The 17,906-nt window shown below is 45.7% G+C and overlaps 1 protein-coding gene across 1 annotated transcript in view; it reads right to left on the minus strand.

Annotated features, from left to right (window-relative positions):
- The window catches only part of DLGAP1 (DLG associated protein 1), a 342,771-nt gene that overhangs the window by 7,184 nt on the left and 317,681 nt on the right, over positions 1-17,906 (minus strand). Inside the window, exon 9 of the mRNA XM_003801620.2 lies at positions 984-1,075. Within this exon, the coding sequence (XP_003801668.1) occupies positions 984-1,075 (92 nt within the window). The remainder of the gene's footprint in view (positions 1-983; positions 1,076-17,906) is intronic.

Genomic DNA, 17,906 nt, shown 5'->3' on the forward strand with positions numbered 1-17,906 from the left:
TATCAACTTTTCCATGCTTTGTATTTTCTCTTGGTTGATCTTTGTCTAAATAAATCTCTTTCCATCTATATTTGTCCTTGTGAACAAGAAGTGGTTAAAATTTTAAAATCATGCCTGTTAATGGTTAAAATTCTAAAATCATGCCTGTTAACTGTTGGGGATGTAAGTAAAAGAAAATCCTCTAAAATCAGATTTGGGATCATCTAGATTACAAATAATTATGTTTTCATTTTCCACAAGACAAACAAGCTTCTCCTCATTCTTTTTTTTTGTTATACATCCACCTTAACCAAAAATCGAGCAATAAAAGCTATTCCTGTGGAATTGTGATTGAAGAGATAGTAGCAATTTTTTTTAACCTAAAAGGCATGTATGAGGAAGCTCTTGACCTTTTATTCCGCAGTAAGTTTTAAAAGGCTGCTGTTGATGGTATTGTCTTTGTTTCCTTCTTTCACTTTATCCTGTTTTTGTCTGTTTACTGAGGAGGACAATATCTTCCTTTACCCCAGGGAAATCAAATCCACCCCTTGTAATGCTCTAGACCACTGGTACTTGGGTTAAAGCTGAGAATTCTGACTCGGAAGTAGTCATTGACTGCTATTTTAGAAAGAAAATCACTACCCAAAATAGTTATTTTGGCAATATCATTTTAGAACTATCATATTTTTTTGTAAGAATAATGAAATCAGAGATGCCGTGTGAAAGCCAGGAAAATGGAAATTTTCCAGTGACAAAAAAGCAGGAAACCAGAGTTTTAACTCGATTGGATTTTTTTTCTCCAAGATTATTTAAGTGTAAAATAAATATTTTAGTTTTAAAGAAAAGCAGGAAATAAGATTCATCAGAAAAGTTTCTCTTCCAGGTAAGAGACGTCACTGGGCCTCGACTTGGTTCACAATCAGTTTCACTTGGGCCAGCTGGGGTACCTGGCTCCTCTCATGGTGCTTAGCAGGGAGATCGGGGTGAAGGGGAATGTTACCTACCAGGTTTTCTTCACACAGTTCTCTGAACTGGTAGAATTTCTGGGCCATGAGGAGCTGGGCACTGCCCACTGCGGTTCGGATTTTCCCTAGAACTGAAAAGAGCAAACACATAAGGAGTTTACACATCATGCCTCACTGCTGAGATTTAGTCTGGGAAAGCAAAAAGGAAGTTATGCTGTAATAATTAGGAAAAGCAGCACCCACGCGCCGCAGGCTCGCGCCCGCCCAGACAGCCTGATCACTGCTGTTTACTCGTCCCTGTGTCACAGAGGCGTCTAGGTTAAAGGATACAATCAGCTTAGAAAAACACACACTCATCATGCCTCTTGGGAGGAATGGAGTTTTCCAGCACAGAACTGGATGTTACCGAGAGAAGAGGCAAGTAGCTTTTTGTTATTTTTTTTTTCCAACCTCTTGTACTGCGAGGATGACTTTCGAGTGTTTACCCCTATAGTTCTGAATTTAAGGAGTCAGTGGTCATGGTCTTGTTTTTCTATTTGAACCCAAACACAAGAAAGCAGCCTAACTTAGAGGGTTAGTCTCTGGGCACTCACCACAGCCCATCCATAGCCTTCATTATTTTCCCGGAGCCCCTGGTGCTGTCAGGAAAGAGCCAGGCTGGTTGGAAGATTTTTCTAAGGAGTGATCCTGTTCAGCCTGTTGCCTAGGAGACACCAGCACTGCCCAGCAGCCCAGTGTTGTGGTTAGTGTAGGTTTAGTTCCCCGGGCACCACACTGCAAGCCTTGCCTCTGCAGGCTACCACTTGTCCTCCCCAGGCCCAGGGCAGGCCTGGCCTTTCAGCTGCCAGCGGGGAGGAGGCTGCCCAGCTTGCCACTGCCCCTGCCCTGGGCTGCCCCTGCCCCGCTGGAGCCCTGCCACCCACCAGGGGGTTCTCAACACACCCTCCCCAGTGGGCAGGAAAGGGCCGGAGAACTACTCAGGAAAGCACTTGCCCAGTTTAGAAATCTTCACTGGGAAGGACAGCACAGGAGTTAAGCAATCTTGCTGCTGTGAATTTACAGCGTCCAAGACTCTGAGTGAGCAGATTCAGGCTCCCTTTCGTGGCCTCATTCCACACAAAGTCTAACGAGAAGCAAACAAATGAAAACCAACCTCATTCCGGCCTGGGTGTCCTAGCAGTTGGCCACTCTGTTAATGACTGCCCAGCTAGATCATGCGTTAGGGTGCCAGGATGCACACTGTCCCCAGACACCACTCAAATAGTTCCATGTTCCCACACGTGTAACTCAGATAGTTTTATAAACTCTCTAATAAGCCACTGGTCACACCAACAGCTCACCAGCAGATGTTTATTTGCTTCCTGGGTTTCAGCTGTCCAGCAGCAATTTCTCAGGCTTAGGTTTTGTATTTGTATTCAATCTGCTTTCAAAATCTCTTAGGATGGTTGTGCTTTTCCTCTTTCATTGACAAATTAGTTCCGTGAAGCCTCTTCTCCCTTTCTCACATCTCAGAAGCTGAAAAGACAGCTTATAGGGGCACAGGGGACCACGCGAGTTGAACGTGCAGGCCCTTAGTGGGCCAGAGTCCGTACCAGCCACTGCTGGTCATGTCTCTGCTGGTCACCATCTCTGTTTTCTTGTATGCGAAACTGAGCTAATGGTACCTATTTGTAGAGTTGTGCATGTTAAAGTGTTAGTGTATTTGGATTGCTTAGGACAGTGTCAGATACACAGTAGGCACTTAATAAATGTTAGTTATTACCTAGGAGTAGAAAGCTGTATTTCCTCTATGGGTGTGCCCACTGTGAGAGCCACATTTGCCCTGGCCAGAAGAGAGAGAAAGACTGAAGTCTGGATTATTTAAAGGTGACTGGACATCCTGGTCTCCTGGGACAGCAGTGCTGACTGGGTGGCCTGTCCCAGCTCTGAGAAGGCACAGAGCAGGCACTTACTAAGTGAACACGTAGCTTTAGGCAAACTCTGAGCTCTGGGGAAACCTCTCTGAATTATCTTGCTGAAGGCAGGATTTCGAGATCAGCAAATCTCAGAATGAATCCTGGGAACTTAGAACTAGGGCGCTGAGGTCTCCAGTTAGCTGGTTGAGATCCCATAGCTCCCAGGAACTATCCCGGGGACTGCAGCTCTTCTGATGTGCCTAAAACCTACTCAAGCTGTGTAACAGACTCCCAAAATAAGAGCAGCTGAGGAGGACTATGAGTCTCCAAGGAGAAGAAAGCGGCTGCTCTGAGCGATTAAGCACCACACAGCCACATAGGCAGGGGCTAAATGGAATGTCTTCTAGAGAGTAAAACAGTGGACATCTTTCTTCATTCAGCATGGCCTGGCGAGTGCCCCAGCAAAATATCTGGCTTGGAGTTGTAGACCCTCGGTTTCTGTTTTCCAGGCTTTTGCTGTCCCATTCCTTGCATGGAAATTCCCTACTGGCTCCAGGATACTTGAATTTTCCGAGTCTGGGAGGTGATCTTGCCCAGAGATGACCACTTGGGCCAGGAAACGGGAGGCCTTGGGACAAGCAGATGACAACTCCCATTTCCAGGCTCTCCACAGTTTCTTTTCTAGAGAACTGAAAACTCACTTTAGGAGGAGGAGCAGGAGAAAAAAACAAACAAAAACACAACAGAAAACAAAAATCTCACTTGAATTTTGACAAGGAAGCTCTAATTAATTGTTTTTGTTTTGTTTTATCTCCATTAGACACTCACTTGTGGTGTGAGATAAATTCTTTTCTCCAGAAAGTAAATTTTGTATTCGTTACACACCCCTTGAGGAAGAAAGAAATTAAAAAATGGCAAACACTAGTAGAAGTAAAAAGTAGAAAGGCTAAAAGTTGGCCAAGAAATGAATAAAGATTCAACCCAAAATATTTGGGGAAAAAAAGATATCCGCATCTGTACTAAACATTTAAAGACTTTTTTCCCTGTCATTATTCCCTACACAGTACAGGCTAACAAACAGTTATATAGCATTGACATCGCATTAGTATTGCAAGTAATCTAGAGATGATTTAAAGTATGTGGGAGCATGCGTGTGGGTCATATGCAAATACTACACTATCTTATATTAGGGACTTGATCATTTGTGGATTTTGGTATCAGTGGGGCATCCTGGAACCAATCCCCCCATACTGAAGAATGACTGTATTTCCTTCCAGGAGGCTGGGTAAAAAAGGTAAGGAAGAAATAGTAAATGAAGTCTATAGGCTGCAACTGTGGGCTTTCCCCACACTTATAAAACACCCTAACCTCGTATTAGAAACTGCAGGAAAAGGCCTAGATATAGCTCATCTTTCCAGGGTTCGTCTCAAAGGTCATTAGTTTACTGTAGCATGGTGGCAGTTAACTTTATGGGAGCTAGTCTGGCCCTCAAGGCCAAGGCCCAAAATGCTAGAGGATCCTTAAGGGACTCACGGGAAGCTGGCAGACAAGGCATACCTTCTAATGACATTTTCAGAGAACCAAGACACTTCATGTGTATTCTGAGAACTCATTCATTCCTTCAGCAAATATTCATTAAGGACCTGTTATGTGCCAGGCATTATGCTAGATGGATGGGGTAAAGTGATAAGCAGGGCGGCACCTGTGGCTCAGAGGAGTAGGGCACCGGCCCCATATGCCGGAGGTGGAGGGTTCAAACCCAGCCCCAGCCAAAAAATAAAATAAAATAAAACAGAAAGATTTCCCTTAAAAAAAAAATAAAAGTGATAAGCAAAGCAGAGTCCACCCCGTGGAGCTTTCATCCTGGTGGAGATGATGGGAGGAAGTGATAGGAAACACACAAACATAGAAGTGTTCTGGATTTCCTAGACGACTTGCCCTGGCAAAGATGGAGCTGTGCATAATTGGGCAAGAGGGAGTTAAGTTCCCTGAAGTGGTGGTTAGAGGACCTTGCATGTTTTTAGTCTCTTTCCTAAGAAATGGAAAACAGGCCGGGCTGAGTGGCTCACATCTGTAATCCTAGCACTCTAGGAAGTGGAGGCATGAGGACTGCTTGAGCTCAGGGGTTCCAGACCAACCTTGAGCAAGAGTAAAACCTTGTCTCCATTAAAAATAGAAAAATTAGCTGGGTTTTGTGGCAGGTGCCCCTGCAGTACTAGGTACTCAGGAGGCTGAGACAGGAAGATCACTTGAACCCAGGAGTTTGACGATGCTATGAGCTAGGCTGATGCCAGGGCACCCTAGCTTGGGCAACAGAGACTGTCAGAAAGAAAGGAGAGAAAGAGAGGAGGGGGGAGAGAGAGAGAAAGAAAATGGAAAACAAACAACAAAAGACATGGTTTGGTATGGCTGCAGTTGCAATATGAAAATTGGCTGTAGACTAAATAGTTGGTTTTAGTAGTTGCTAATTAAAAATGCCACTCTTTTTTTAATACTGAGAAAAAAATGAAAATACACGAAAGTACAAAGGGCCATATAGTAAACATCCATATATGTCCTCTCCCTCAAAGGAACAAATACTAATTTTTTTCAGATTTGCTTCTAAATTGGTTTTCTTTGTTTTTTTTCCCTCTCTCTCCAATGAAGCAAAGCCCTACAGGTAAAGTATATATTCCCCACGCCTGCCCTGAGGACCCAAGCGTAGTAAGGAATGAGTATTCCAGTCCCATCACTGAGTTCATTGAGGCCTTGGGAAGGTGACAGCAAAGGGCCTTTTTGAACATAACAGAAAGAGCGTTAGATTGAGGCCATCCCATGCACACCCCATGGCATCCCCATGGCCTTACACACAGATTTTCCCTGGAAGTTAGAATGGAGATTTTCAGGCTCTGTCAGTGTTGAGTTGGTCTCCTTCACACTCTGGTCTGTGTAGTCTTTCTAGATTGTTCAACTCAAATGGAATTAACAATTTTTATCATTCATCTCCCTTCGGGTACATTCAATGCATCTTCCAGAACAATTATCTCTGCTGTGTCCCCCGGCGTGCCATTTAACCATGACTCATACCGACTATTTGTGTAATACTTAGTCAGGTAATAAGGCCTTGTTTTGGTGTGCAGCAGCCCTTTTTACATAAGCGAATCTAGTCTCCCCAGACGCCTTACAGGCACCCGGCAGGGAGGTTCATACACGGCCCTCTTCCTCTTTCTCCTTTTCCTGCCCTGCCTCTTTATAAGTCTGTCCCTCAATGCAAGTACAAAAGAAAACAAAAATGCTGTTGAACGAAACTCCTAACTAAGAAGAGAGCACCTCTTTATAAGTTCCCCCACTTATAATTCTAAAACCCTTCATTCTACAATAGATACTTAAGGAGAACCATGATGGACAGCACGGGCCTGGGTCAGTTCACCGAATACAGCAGGAGATCTTTGGGAAGGCTTGGTGAAAATGTGCTTGTTCACATTATTATTTTGTATTTCGGAACACTCTCAAACACTTACCTAATCAGATCCTCACAGGAACCCGTGAGGCAGGGAGACGACTATTTCAGTTGAGAAAATATGGGCTCAGACACTGAAGTGCCCCTCCCCCCGAGACTGGTCTTCTCAGTCTAATTGGGCTTTTTTCTCTCTATACTGTCCGAATATTGGGTCTGAATCTCCTTACATGAAAGCCGTCTCAGTGTGATTTCTTTTCTTTTCTTTTTTGTTTTTTTCACTTAACATGAAATCTACCCTCTTAACACAATTTTAAGTGCACAATGGGGTATTATTAACTATAGGCACACGTTATACAGCGGATCTCTAGAAATTATTCACCCCACTATTGAACATTATTCTGCTTTCGGCTTCTATGAGTTTGACTTTTTTTTTTTTTTTTGAGACAGAGTCTCACTACGTCCCCCTGGGTAGAGTGCTGTGCCGTCACAGCTCACAACAACCTCAAACTCTTGGGCTTAAGCAATCCTCTTGCCTCAGCCTCCCAAGTAGCTGGGACTATAGGCACCTGCCACAATGCCCGGCTACTTTTTGCAATTGTCATTGTTGTTTAGCAGGCTGGAGTGGAGTTTGAACCTGCTAGCCTTGGTGTATGTGGCTGGCACCCTAACCACTGAGCTATGGGTGCCGAGCCAGTTTGACTGTTTTAGATACTTCATGTAAGTGGAATCATTCAGTATTTGTCTTCAGTGATCGACTTATTTCAATTAGCATAATGCCCCCCACCCCTATTCATCCATGTTGCTGCATTTCCTCTTTTTTAAAATTGATAAAGTTCCATTGTGTGTGTGCATGTGTGTATGTGTGTGTCCATTTTACTTATCCACCGAGTGTGACTTAAATATATGTATTTATTTATAGATGGGATCTCACTGAGTTGTCCAAGTTGCAGTGCAGTGACTATTCACAGGCACGATCTTAGCTTGCTGCAGCCTTAAACTCAAGTGATCCTCCTGCCTCAGCCTCCCAAGTAACTGGGACTATAGGCTCCTGTCACTGCACCTGAATGAGTGTTACTTTTTTTTTTTTGAGACAGAGTCTCACTATGTCACCCTTGGTGGAGTGCTGTGGCATCACAGCTCACAGCAACCTCCAGCTCTTGGGCTTAAGTGATTCTCTTGCCTCAGCCTCCCAAGTAGCTGGGACTACAGGCACCCACCACAATGCCTGGCTATTTTTTTGGTTGTAGTTGCCATTGTTGTTTGGCAGGTTGGGGCTAGATTTGAACCCACGAGCTCTGGTGTATGTGGCTGGTGCCCTAGCCGCTGAACTACAGGCACTGAGCCAAGTGTTACTTCTTTATCAACACTTTTCAGCCAGTGCCAATGGGTGGGGGTGAAGGGTGTAAGTAGTCAGTGTAGGGATCTGAAGAATTCACCACACCTGATCACTGCTCCACATCAGGAAGGGGGAGCAAAGCACAGCCACATAATGTGCTTGGACACAAGTTAATTTCAGTCCTGAAAAGAATAGAGGAAGCAGGGATAACTTGGATAACTTGAAAGAGATGGTGGGTAAATGTCAAGTTCTGTTTTTTTCTTTTAAAGATTATACATCATTAATAAAAAATAGAGAAACGGGCGGCGCCTGTGGCTTAGTGAGTAGGGCACCAGCCCCATATACTGGGGGTGGTGGATTTGAACCCAGCCCCTGCCCTGGCCAAACTACAACAAAAAAATAGCCAAGTGTTGTGATGGGTGCCTGTAGTCCCAGCTACTTAGGAGGCTGAGGCAAGAGAATCACCTAAGCCCAAGAGCTGGAGGTTGCTGTGAGCTGTGACGCCACGATACTCTATCAAGGGCAACAAAAAAAAAAAAGAAAGAAAAGAAAAAAGAAATAGTGAAACACTATTTGGCTGGGGGATTGGAGCCTTTTGTGCAAACTATGATTTGAAATCCCCAGGCTACATTCAGAGCGAAGTGCAGCTCCTGTTCCTCAGTGGCCTCTGTGGGGAATGATTTTATTTAGGGAAGGTGGTGTAAGAACCACGGGGAAGGTAAGGAACAATTTCTTTCTACCCTGTCTGCTTATCTATGACAAAGCTGTGAGCACTTTCACTTGCTGGGGATAGTGAGGTAAAATAAAGACCATTTCTTTTAGGGACATGCCCAACTTTTTAAGGCCAGGCACGGTGGCTTGCAACTGTAATTCTAACACTCTGGGAGGCTGAGGCAGGAGGATCACTTGAACCCAGGAGTCTGAGGTTGCAGCCAGCTACGGTGATATCACTGTTCTCTACTCAGTGTGTCAGAGTGGGATTCCACCTTAAAAATAAATAAATAAATGAATAAATAAATCAGGATTTCAAATCCCTAATTAATCTAAGTATCTTTTCATATTCATAAGTTAGAACTCTAGAGCTGAAAATGTGTGTTGGTTCCTTTGACCTTTTCCAATTTTCATAGACTACACCCACCTCCACGACCATCAGGCCTCATTTTAAGGCCTCAGAAACAGAGAATAGAACAGAGTCTTTCCTGTTTCCTCAGCGTAGCTTCCCTGAAACCTGCCACTACATGCATGGATCACCATGGGCTGTCCCCTGTGGTGAGGGTCACCACAGTGGACATGCTCGGTAGAGCTCTTCACACTTCTCTGCCACCTGCACTGTCGCTCACCTCGCAAGCTTCATTTCAGTCTAACTTTCTCTCTGTGCAACATGGGCACGCCTCAGAGATACTGCAGGTTTGGTTCCAGACCCCTGCAATACAGCTCTGTCACAGTAAGTGTGTCACATGACATTTTTTGTTTCTCAGTGCATATGAAAGCCATGTTTACATTATATTAAGTGCGACATAGCTATATCTAAAAAATGTATATATCATCTGGGTGCAGTGGCTCAGGCCTGTAATCCTAACACTCCAGAGGCCATGGGTGGATCGCTTGAGCTCAGGAGTTCAAGACCAGCCTGAGCAAGAGACAGACCCCAGTGTCTAAAAATAGAAGCATCATGATGGATGCCTGTAGTCCCAGCTACTCAGGAGGCTGATGAAGGATCACTTGAGCCCAAGAGTCTGAGGTTGCTGTGAGCTGTGATGATGCCAGGGCATCCTATCCAAGAGGAAAGAGTGAGACTCTGTCTCCCAAAAAAAAAAAAAAAAAAGGATGTATCTTTACTAAACAATAAACACTTTGTTGCTAAAAAAAAAATGCTAACACTCATCTGAGCCTTCATTGAGTCACAGGCTCTTTGCTGGTGGAGGGTAGTGCCTCTATGTCGGTGGCTGCTGACTCATCAGTTGGCGTGACCGTGGCAGTTTTAAAAAATAAGACAACACTGAAGTTTGCCACATGGATTGACTTTTCCTTTCATGGAAGATTTCTCTGTAGCATGCTGTGCTGTTTGACGGCATTTTATCCACAATAGAACTTTTTTCAAAATCAGACTCAATCCTCTCAAACCCTGCTGCTTCTTTATCAACTAAATTTATGAAATATTCTAAATCTGTTGCAGTCATTTCGACAATGTTTCCAGCATCTTCACCAGGAGGAGATTCCATCTCAAGAAGCTACTTCTTTTGCTCATCCATCAAAAGCAACTCCATATCCGTTAACGTTTTCTCATGAGGTGGCAGCAATTCAGTCACATCTTCAGGCTCCACTTCTTTTTTTTTTTTTTTTTTTGAGACAGAGTCTTAAGCTGTCACCCTGGGTAGAGTCCTGTGGCATCACAGCTCACAGCAACCTCTGACTCCTGGGCTCAAGCAATTCTCCTGACTCTGCCTCCCACGTAGCAGGGACCACAGGTGCCCTCCACAACGCCCAGCTATTTTTTTGTTGCAGCCGTCATTGTTGTTTGGTGGGCCCAGGCTGGATTTGAACCCGCCAGCTCAGGTGTATGTGACTGGCGCCTTAGCCACTTGAGCCACAGGTGCCATGCCTTCAGGCTCCACTTCTAATTCTAGTTCTCTTGCTGTTCCCACCACATCTATAGTGACTTCCTCCACTGAAGTCTCGACCCCTTAGAAGGTATCCGTGGCAGTTTTTGGCCGGGGTTGGGTTTGAACCTGCCACCTCCAGCATATGGAGAAAGAAAAGGCTGTTTCATGGTCTCATTATGCAAATGTTCTCTGGGGTAGCACTTTTAACTTCCTGTAAGAACTTTTCCTTTGTGTTCACAACCTGACTAACTGGCACAGGAGGCCTGGCTTCCAGCCTTTCTCAGCTCTCACCATGCCTTCCTCACTGAACTTCATCCTTTCTACCTTTTAATTCAAAGTGGGTGACATGGGACTCTTCTTTTCACTTGAACACTTAAGAGGAAGCTATAGGGTTGTTAATTGGCCTAATTTCAATATTTTATCTTATCTCAGGGAACAAAGAGGCCAGAGGAGAGGAAGAGATGGGGAACAGCTGGTTGGTGGAATACATACAAGATTTATTGATTAAGGTTGTTATCTTTTATGGGCCTGGACCATGGTGCCCCAAAACAATTACAGTAGTAACAGCAAAGATCAGTGACCACAGATCACCATGACAGATAAAATAGTGATGAAAAATTGTGAAAGATTGTGAGAATTATAAAAATTTGACACAGACGAGGGTGAGCACAGGCTGTTGGAAGAATGATACCAATAGATTGATCAGCTCAGGGTTGCCACAAACCTTCAATTCATAAAAAATACAGTATCTGGGCTCGGCACCTGTGGCTCAAGCGGCTAAGGCGCCAGCCACATACACCTAAGGTGGCGGGTTCAAATCCCCAGCCCCGGGCCACCAAACAACAATGATGGCTGCAACCAAAAAATGGCCAGGCGTTGTGGCGGGCGCCTGTAGTCCCAGCTACTTGGGAGGCTGAGGCAGGAGACTCGCTTGAGCCCAGGAGTTGGAGGTTGCTGTGAGCTGTAATGCCACGGCACTCTACCCAGGGGGATAGCTTGAGGCTCCGTCTCAAAAAAAAAAAAAAATACAGTATCTGTGAAGCGCAGTAAAGTGAGTCACAATAAAGCGAGGTGTGCCTATGTATGGGAAGGAGTGCAGGCTGCGGTGTGAGAGCTCCAATTAACAGGTGCTGAACTTGGGAGAGTTTTTCAGACTCTCAGATTCCTTTATCTGTCAAATTCTCCATAGCATTGCGGGTTATTTATTGAAATAACATATGTACATTGTGAGAATGTAGCAGGAATTATAACTCATATCCACCTACACTCTTTAGTTCTTGGGTATTTGCCTGAAAGGTAAATTTTAAGCGGGTGAATTATCTCTCCTACGGGTCATTATCTCTCCTATGGGTCTTCCTACTCTAGCCCCTCTCCCCAGGAGTGTGGACCGATTGAATGATTCCCCTCCCCTTTTGGGGTGGCTTTCTTTTAGGAAGATTTTTCATACATGTCACCGAGTGGTGAATAACTTCTTTTGCCTGTGTGCATAAGGAATCCATAATACTTTTGGGGGGGGCTTAGATTCTAGTGCCTCTCTCTATAATCTAGCAGTTTCCCTCAACTATGAGAGCCAGAACAGCGGCCAGCTGGCTGCTGAGTGACAAAGACACAGAGGAGACAAGGCCTGTGGGGTGCGAGACCACCCACTCCACACCTTGCTCAGAAAACAGACTCACTGGAGAATGAAGAGTCAGAATTATCCTCGTGAATGGCAGCTTCTACTGCAAAGGACATCCATCTTCAGGCACAGAGAGTAGCCAGTAGGCCCTGTCACCTGTTCAGCTATGTCCCACCCTATTTTCTAAGCAGTGCTTGGTCATGTGGTTTGATGCCACCACAAACCCACGGTCTCCGCACTTGACCATCTCTCACTGCTGCCATTTGTCCCCTGTGATGTGCTTGTTCACCTCTCTCTCTGACCCTCATTTCCTGTTATTCATTTTCAGCTCAACCCCTGTTCCCTCATCTTTAACAATGACCTTGCTTCCCATGAGATGAAAGTGGAGGGAATCAGGTATGAAGACCGCTATGGTTTAGATGATGGTGTCTCCTCCAAAATTACATTGCCACAGTCTTAAGAGGTATGGTGTATGGGGGGTGATTTAGTCATGAGTGTTTTGCCCTCATGAATGGGGTTAGACCTCTTTTATAAGGGCTCGAGGTTGAAGGAAGAGCCCTCTTGCCCTTCCAATCCTTCCGTGTGTAAGAACGCAAGGCTCATCACCTCTGGAGGACACAGCAACGAGGGACTGTCTTGGAAGCAGAAAGCAGCGTCCATCAGACACTGAACCTCCAGCCATCAGAACAATGAGAAATACACTTCTATTGTTCACAAATTACCCACTCTGTGATGTTTTGTCATAGCAGCACAAATTGACTAAGACAAATACTCTCTTTTTCTTTCTTTTCTTTTTGTTTTGAAACAGAGTCTCACTATGTCACCCTTGGTAGAGTGCCATGGGGTCACAGTTCACAGCAATCTCAAACTCTTGGGTTTAAGCCAATTCTCTTGCCTCAGCCTTCTAAGCAGCTGGGACTACAGGCACCCGCCATAACACCCGGCTGTTTGTTGTTGTTGCTGTTGCAGTTGTCATTGTTGGTTAGCTGGCCTAGGTCAGGCTCGAACCTGCCAACCTTGGTGTATGTGGCTGGGTGCCATATCCACTGTACTATGGGCATCAAGCTGAGAAATACTCTCAAAGTTCTGTTTCTACTAACACTTGCCTCACCTAGAGTCCCCTAACCCTCTCCACTCCCCCACTCTAGTGACTATTCTCTGTCCACTATTCCTGGCTTCCCTTCCCGATACTGTGTGGCCTTGCTGTGTAGGGCAGGCCCTCTCTCTGCATTACTCTGCACCCCTCTGCTAGTGCACCCAGGATGCCCAGAAGTATCCTCGTGTCTCTCCCAGTCTAAAGGGGAAAAATCCTCCCCCAGCTCCCGGTTCCCTCCAGGTAACGTGAAATCCCTCTTCTCCCATTGCTGCTGAACTGTGCTGCATATGCATATGTTGAAGTCCTAACCCCCAGTCCCTGAGAATGGGACTCTATTTGGACGGGTTCTTAAAAAGGTGATTAAATTATCAATAAAATGAGGTCAGCAGCAAGGGCCCTTGGTGCAAGTGGTGTCCTTGTCAGAATCAGACACAAGGACTCAGACACACACAGGAAGAGACCGAGTGAAGTCCCAGGGAGAAGGCCTCTGTCTGCAAGTCAAGGAGAGGCCTGGAGATACCTACTCATTGATCTCAGACTTTCCCAACCCTAAGCCTAACACTTGAGAAAATAAATGTTGTTTAAGCTACCTGCTCTGTGGTGCTTTTCTACAGCCTCCCTCACAAACTAATACATTCCCTGTAAACCCCTGACCTCTAAGGGGTGGGAAGAACGCCTGTGTCTCTCCTCTCTGCAGCCTGGCTGTCTACACTCCTCCCTGGCTGGGCTCTGCCTGTGTCAGAGGGACCCTCAGCTCCTTGGGGTCTTGTGAGGACAAACTCTTTGCCTCATCTTGTGCCTTTCTGATGGTGCCTTCTCTATTTTTTTTTTTTTTTTGAGACGGAGCCTCAAGCTGTCCCCCTGGGTAGAGTGCCATGGCATCACACTCACAGCAACCTCCAACTCCTGGGCTCAAGCAAGTCTCCTGCCTCAGCCTCAGCCTCCCAAGTAGCTGGGACTACAGGCGCCCGCCACAACGCTTGGCCATTTTTTGGTTGCAGCCATCATTGTTGTTTGGCGGGCCCGGGCTGGGGATTCGAACCCGCCACCTTAGGTGTATGTGGCTGGCGCCTTAGCCGCTTGAGCCACAGGCACCGAGCCGCTTTCTCTATTCTTTAGAGATTTTTCTCTTATTCAACCTTGTAAATGTTGAACACAAAAGTCAATCCCAAGCCCACTTCTCTATCTAGTTCCCCTTGCTCCTTTTGAGTGATTTTATCCCTTCTGGTTTCAACTGCTTTTTCTTTTTTGTTGTTGTTGCTGTTGTTGTAGTTTTTGGCCAGGGCTGGGTTTGAACCTGCCACCTTTGGCATATGGGGCCAGCGCCCTACTCCTTGAACCACAGGCGCTGCCCAATTTCTCAAATTTGTAACTCCACCATCCACTGATCCCTTATGCTTCAGAGTACCTCCTCCAGCTAACGGTTGGATGAGTAACCGCTCATCAAACACTTCCTGTCTATTCAGATCCAGCTCCCCCAGGACCCCCTCGAGGATCACAATTAGGCTACAAGTTCTCTCACCCCACTGACAGCAGGAATATTCTCCCTCCCTTGCCTAAGGGAATTAGAGTATTTTCTTAGCTCATGTAATTCCCAAACTTCAAACTTTCCCCTGGCTCCCCACTGTCCTTGGGACACACATAAAGCTCCTTTCACTGGGCCAAGGAGGCTGGGCTGTCTAACCTCCTGCTGCACACCCTCAACAGCCCCCCCCCCCCGTGTCCACAGTCTCCAAGCCCCCCAGTTGTTTCTCTCCTCAGTGTCGTTGCTCACTCCAAACACCAGTCCCCTTGTTGCCCTATACTAACCCCATCCCCCCCCAATGCCTGGTAAAGACCTGCTTCTCCTGACTCCTCAGGTTTGCCTCCCCAGAGAGCCCTGCTCCCCCTGCACCCCTCCCTGCTCACTGCTCCTGAAATCCCCAGGCACGGCTCTCCCATTGTCCTCGGTCTTTCAGTGCATTCTCTTTATGTGACAACCAGGCTGTCCCCAACCAGACTGTGAACTCTTCGATGGTATGTGACCTCTGGTAGCCACTGAAGAAACAAGTTCTATGTCAACCGGAAAAATAAATTAATGGAAACAGTGTAGTATCACTTTTTCAGTGAATAGTGTCAATGAATTAGCTGATAGAGTCTTAACTAGGCTGCTAGTTATACATTAGTTGTAGTGGCTGGGCTGGAGACCAAGCCACCTGGGATAAGCTGGATGTGTTTGTGGGCAAATTAAATTCCCTCAAGCTCAAGTTTTGACTTCTTTTTACTCAGCTGGTGTTTTTTTTCCCCCAGAAAGTACTACATGATCTCACTTATATGTGGAGAGGCGGAGAGAGGGTCAAATATACAGAGATAGAGAGTAAGACAGTGGCTACCAGGGGACGAAATGGGAGACACAGGTCAAGGGACACAGAGTAACAGACATGTAGAAGGAGGAGTCCAGAGCTCTAATGTACAATATTAGAGCGTAATAATGGAAATTATCTTATATTAGGGATTTTTGTTAAGTAAGTAGATTTTGGTTGCTCTTGTCACAAAGAAAAATTCTGTGAGCTGATAGATATGTTAATTAGCTTCACTGCAGTCAACGTGTATCCCATAATATCATGTGTCCTCATGGCAAAGAATTTCCTCAACTTCCTGCTCAGCAGCTGCTTCTCAGACACACTTGTGACCCAGAGTTAACAAAGCACGTCTGTAGGAGATAGGGATCGGTTTCAGTCCCGACCAGCAGTGGCTGCTTTGCCTTTTTTTTTGAAGGAGAGTTTTACTCTCTTGCCTGGACCAGCGTGCAATGGAGTCAGCCCAGCTCACAGCAACCTCAAACTCCTGGGCACAGGCCATCCTCCTGCCTCAGCCTTTCGAGTAGCTGGGGCTACGGGCACCTGCCACATCACCTGGCTAATTTTTCTATTTTCAGTAGAGATGGGGTCTTACTCTTGCTCAGGTTGGTCTTGAACTCCTGAGCTCAAGGGATCCTTCTGCATCCCTCGGCCACCCAGAGTACTGGGATTATAAGTGGGAGCCACCCCCACCTGCAACTGCTCTGCATTTAACAAGAGTGTCTTGGTTTTGTTTTCAGGAGTCAAAATTTGGTGACGAATCAATAAAGAATGGAATTTTGTAGCAGGAATTTTCCCATCGACTGAAACCAGAGCTTCCATAGGGTTTGGGGAAGGAACATTGGTTTCTTTTTAAAGAGCAAGTTTCCAAAAACTCAGCTAATCTTAAAATTTTCCCAATCCAGACTCCTCTGGGGATCTTAGTTGTTGTAGATGGTTATTCTTTGGATCCATATCTCAACTTACATTAGCCATGATGTAGGAGCTTACACATATCACAGGGGTAAGGAAAGAGAGCTTTGAGTCTCTGAAAGTGGAATGAATGAGATTAGTTTGTATTTAGGTAATCTACACTTGATCTTAGCCAAAAAGCTAAGAAGTGGTCATATGTAGGTAATGTAACAGAAAATGACTCTGTCCTACTTTAAGTCCATTGCACTGACATTCCCCGGAAATAGTTGTTGTCGGAGGAAATGATTGGAGATCTTGCTCTGTGAGTCAGCCCTCCTCTCTGCAATCTCTAGAATGATGGAAACACCACTGGCCTAGGAGTCGATATGGTATGTTTCCAGACCTGGTTCTGCCTCCAGCTCACTACATCACTTTGCCTCCTCATGCCTTAGTGTCTTCCCAGGCCTGGAAACACTGCCCTAAACAGCACACCCACGGCAGGATGCTCTCTAACGTCCTGGCACTGGCGCTGTGCACAGCAAAATGAATGAGTGTTCTCAAAGGTTAAGCAGGAGGCACATTACACACGGTTTCCTTTTCATTACTGCCACTTCCTCTGTGGTCGCTAATTTCAGGTTGTCGGCGCTTATAAAAAGAGACTATGCAAGTGTGTGTGTGTGTATTGGGCAGGGTGGACAGAGTTCTTTGGAAGGTTCACTTTGAGTAAGAGGAGAATGTAACAGAAGGGAGCTCGACTGGGAAGCACCCTCTGCTCCCTGCTTAGAAACGGGCATGGGCCACAGGTGATGAATTGCAGAAGTACAGAGTGTGGCTTTGTCTCCCCCCCAGTTTCACAGGCTGCAGAGACACAGCAGAGCTCCTGGGGCAGACGAAGCCTGGTGATGGCACCGATAGACGGTCACAATAATGACTGTGCATGGCTTCCGTAACAAAACCTGAAACCAGGCAAAGCCCATTTCAGGTTTCATTACCAGCCCCACATTCGCTGCCAAGGTCCACAAGCCTTCTGGGGGACCGCAGGCCGAGTTTCACCGACTTGGATGCTATTACCAGGCAAAATTAAAGTGGAAGAACTAATCTGCCTCTTGCCCACGCTCTAGGTTTATCAGTCTGTTTTAGATAAAGCTTGAAAATTCCACATATAAGTTGCCCACAATTCAAAAGGCAAAGATCAATTGCCGGTATTTCATCCAAGGACCACTGAAACCTGAGTGTGTGCGCCCCTCCCCCGCCCCGCATTCCTAGTTAGAGGCGTTCCCTTCCATCTGGCCATTTCATTCCCGGTTAGATAATAGCAGAGGTATCTATGTAACATACAAGCCACTGTCAAACAGCACTGAGCCATCTCCCGAGACAGCTGTTTCACACAAGGGCTTCATTGTCTGAGAAAAGCTTGTATCATTTTATTTCAAGTGCTGAGGGAACAAGCATTTTGTCAGCTGCCTGGGCTTGGAGGAAACTCCACTCACTGCTATTTCATTATTTTATTGTCAAGCCAAAAAAAAAAAAAAAAAGTACTACCAACTGTGAGAGTTGAAGGTTTAAACTGAGAACCAAAGTCTTTGTTCTGCTTTGCTTTTATGGAGAAAATATTAGCTCCACACACTCAAAGAACACATAGTTATAATACTTTTTAAAACATGGCCTGGGCTCAGCGCCTATAGCTCAACCGGCTAAGGCGCCAGCCACATACACCTAAGGTGGCGGGTTCGAATCCCCAGCCC

Source organism: Otolemur garnettii, unplaced genomic scaffold (genome assembly GCF_000181295.1).
Source record: "Otolemur garnettii isolate 467f Iridium unplaced genomic scaffold, OtoGar3 scaffold00213, whole genome shotgun sequence".
NCBI classification, from domain to species: Eukaryota; Metazoa; Chordata; class Mammalia; order Primates; family Galagidae; genus Otolemur; species Otolemur garnettii.